At 39.5% G+C, this 2,304-nt stretch overlaps 1 protein-coding gene across 1 annotated transcript in view; it reads left to right on the top strand.

The window, feature by feature from the left end:
- Positions 1-330: 330 nt before the first annotated feature.
- TANK (TRAF family member associated NFKB activator) overlaps positions 331-2,304 on the top strand; it is a 61,726-nt gene continuing 59,752 nt past the window's right edge. The window contains exons 1-2 of the mRNA XM_021708501.1: positions 331-336; positions 2,095-2,101. Coding sequence (XP_021564176.1) covers positions 2,097-2,101 — 5 coding nt within the window. The 5' untranslated portion in view covers positions 331-336; positions 2,095-2,096. The remainder of the gene's footprint in view (positions 337-2,094; positions 2,102-2,304) is intronic.

Genomic DNA, 2,304 nt, shown 5'->3' with positions numbered 1-2,304 from the left:
TGTGAACTGCAATAAAAACCTTAGAATTGTTTTTATTAAACCTGGTCAACAATTTAGGAGTATATTCGGTATCTTAAAAATGAAAAATGTCGGGTGTGGTAGCTTAAACCTGTAATCCCAGCATCCATTGGGAGGATTGCCTGAGTCCACGGGTTCGAGACCAGACTGGGCAACATGGCGAGACCTTGTCACTACAGTAAATCAAAAACAAAAATTAGCCGGGCATGGTGATGCACACCTATAGTTCCAGCTACTTGGAAGGCTGAGGTAGAAGGATTGCCTGAGAGAGAGAGAGAGAGAGAGAGAGACATTGGCTGAAATATTACTTGTACCTGGGTGTTTAAAAGAGCATAATGATTTCTGGGGTCTGTTGATTTCTAGCAAGGGTGTCAAGATCATTCAGTGGGAAAAGAATACTTTTAATAAATGGTTGCAGGACTGGATAGCTTCATGCAAAAGAATGAATCTGGACCTCTACCTCACACCATATACAAAATTAACTCGGTATGGATCAAAGACCTAAATGTGAATTCTAAAATCATAAAGTTTTTAAAAGGAAACAGGTGAAAATCTTCATGACTTTTGATTAGGCAACAATTTCTTAGATATGGCACCAGAAGTGGCCAGGTGTGGTGGCTCACACCTGTAATTCCTGTACTTTGGGAAGCCAAGGTGGAAGGAAAGTTGTAGGCCAGGAGTTCAAGTCCAGTCTGAGCAACACAGTGAGAGCTCATCTCTACAATAAATTAGCCAGGCATGGTTGTACACATATGTAAACCCAGCTACATGGAGGGCTGAGGCAGGAGAGTTGCTTGAGCCCAGAAAGTTGTGGCTGCAGTGGGTCATGATTGCACCACTGTACTCCAACCTGGGGAACAGAGCAAGACTCTTTCTCTTAAAACAAAATAAAGAAGATATGGCACCAAGCCACAAAAGAAAAAAAATAGGTAAATTGGACTTTATCAAAATTGGAAACCTTGTATATCAAAAGACACTGTGAAAAGACATCTGTAGAATGAGAAAAACTACTTGCAAATCATATATCTGATAAGAGTCTAGTTTCTAGAATACATAAAGAACTCCTGCAACTTAACAGTAAAAAGTCAAATAACCCAATTTAAAAAGTGGGCAAAGGATTTGAATAGACGTTTCACCCAAAATATACAAATGATCAATAAGCACATCAAAAGATGTTCATTAGGGAGATGCAAATCAAAACCATGATTGGGTACCATTTCACTAGAATAGCTATAATTTTTTAAATGGACTGTAAGACATGTTGGCAAGGATATGTAGAAATTGGAACCCTTGTACATTGCTAGTGGAAATGTAAAATGGTACAGCTTCTATGGAAACAGTTTGGCAGTTTCTCAAAAAGTTAAACATAGAGTAACCATCTGACTCAGCAGTTCCACTTCTAGGCATATATCTGAGAAAATTGAAAACATATGTTCACACAAAAAATGTGTACACAAATGTTCACAGTAACTTTAAAATAACCAAAAAGTAGAAACAACTCAAATGTCCATCAACTGAGGAATTGATAAACAAAATGTTGTATATGCCTACAATGGAATATTATTTAGCCATAAAAAGGAATGCAGTACTGTTACATGCTACAACATGGATAAACCTCAGAAATATTATGCCAGACACAGAAACCATATATTGTATGATTCCATTTGTATGAGATATCAAAATAGACAAATCCATAGAGACAAAGAACAAAATAGTGGTTGCCAGGAGATGAGGGGAGAGTAAAATTGGGACTAACTTAATAGATATGGAGTTTTTTTGGGGGGGGGGTGATGAAAATGTTCTGAAATTAGATAGTGGTGGTGAATTGCACAACATAATGAATATTCTCAAAAGTACTGGAGTGTACACATTAAAAGAATGGATTTTTTTATTTTTTACTTTTTATTTTTTGAGTTGGAGTCTCACTCTGTCGCCCAGACTGGAGTGCAGTGGCCGCTCCCGGCCACCACAGCCTCGACCTGCTGGGCTCCGGTGATCCTTCCGCCTCAGCCTTCCGAGTAGCCAGAATTACAGGCATGCGCTACCACGCCCGGCTGACTTTTTGATTTATTGTAGAGATGAGGTCTTACTGCCCAGGCGGGTCTCAAACCCGCGGGCTCAGGCAATCTGCTCACCTCAGCCTCCCAAAGGCACGGGATTATAGGCTGAGCCACCGAGCCCGGCTAAGAATGGATTTTATGTTATATGAATTGTACCTCCATTGAAAATGCAAAATTTTTTTTTTTTTTTTTTTTGAGTTGGAGTCTCACTCTGTCGCCCAGACTG

Source organism: Carlito syrichta, unplaced genomic scaffold (assembly GCF_000164805.1).
Source record: "Carlito syrichta isolate Samal-C Ts95f unplaced genomic scaffold, Tarsius_syrichta-2.0.1 Scaffold139321, whole genome shotgun sequence".
Classification (NCBI taxonomy): domain Eukaryota; kingdom Metazoa; phylum Chordata; class Mammalia; order Primates; family Tarsiidae; genus Carlito; species Carlito syrichta.
This window is presented reverse-complemented; position numbering and strand designations above follow the sequence as displayed.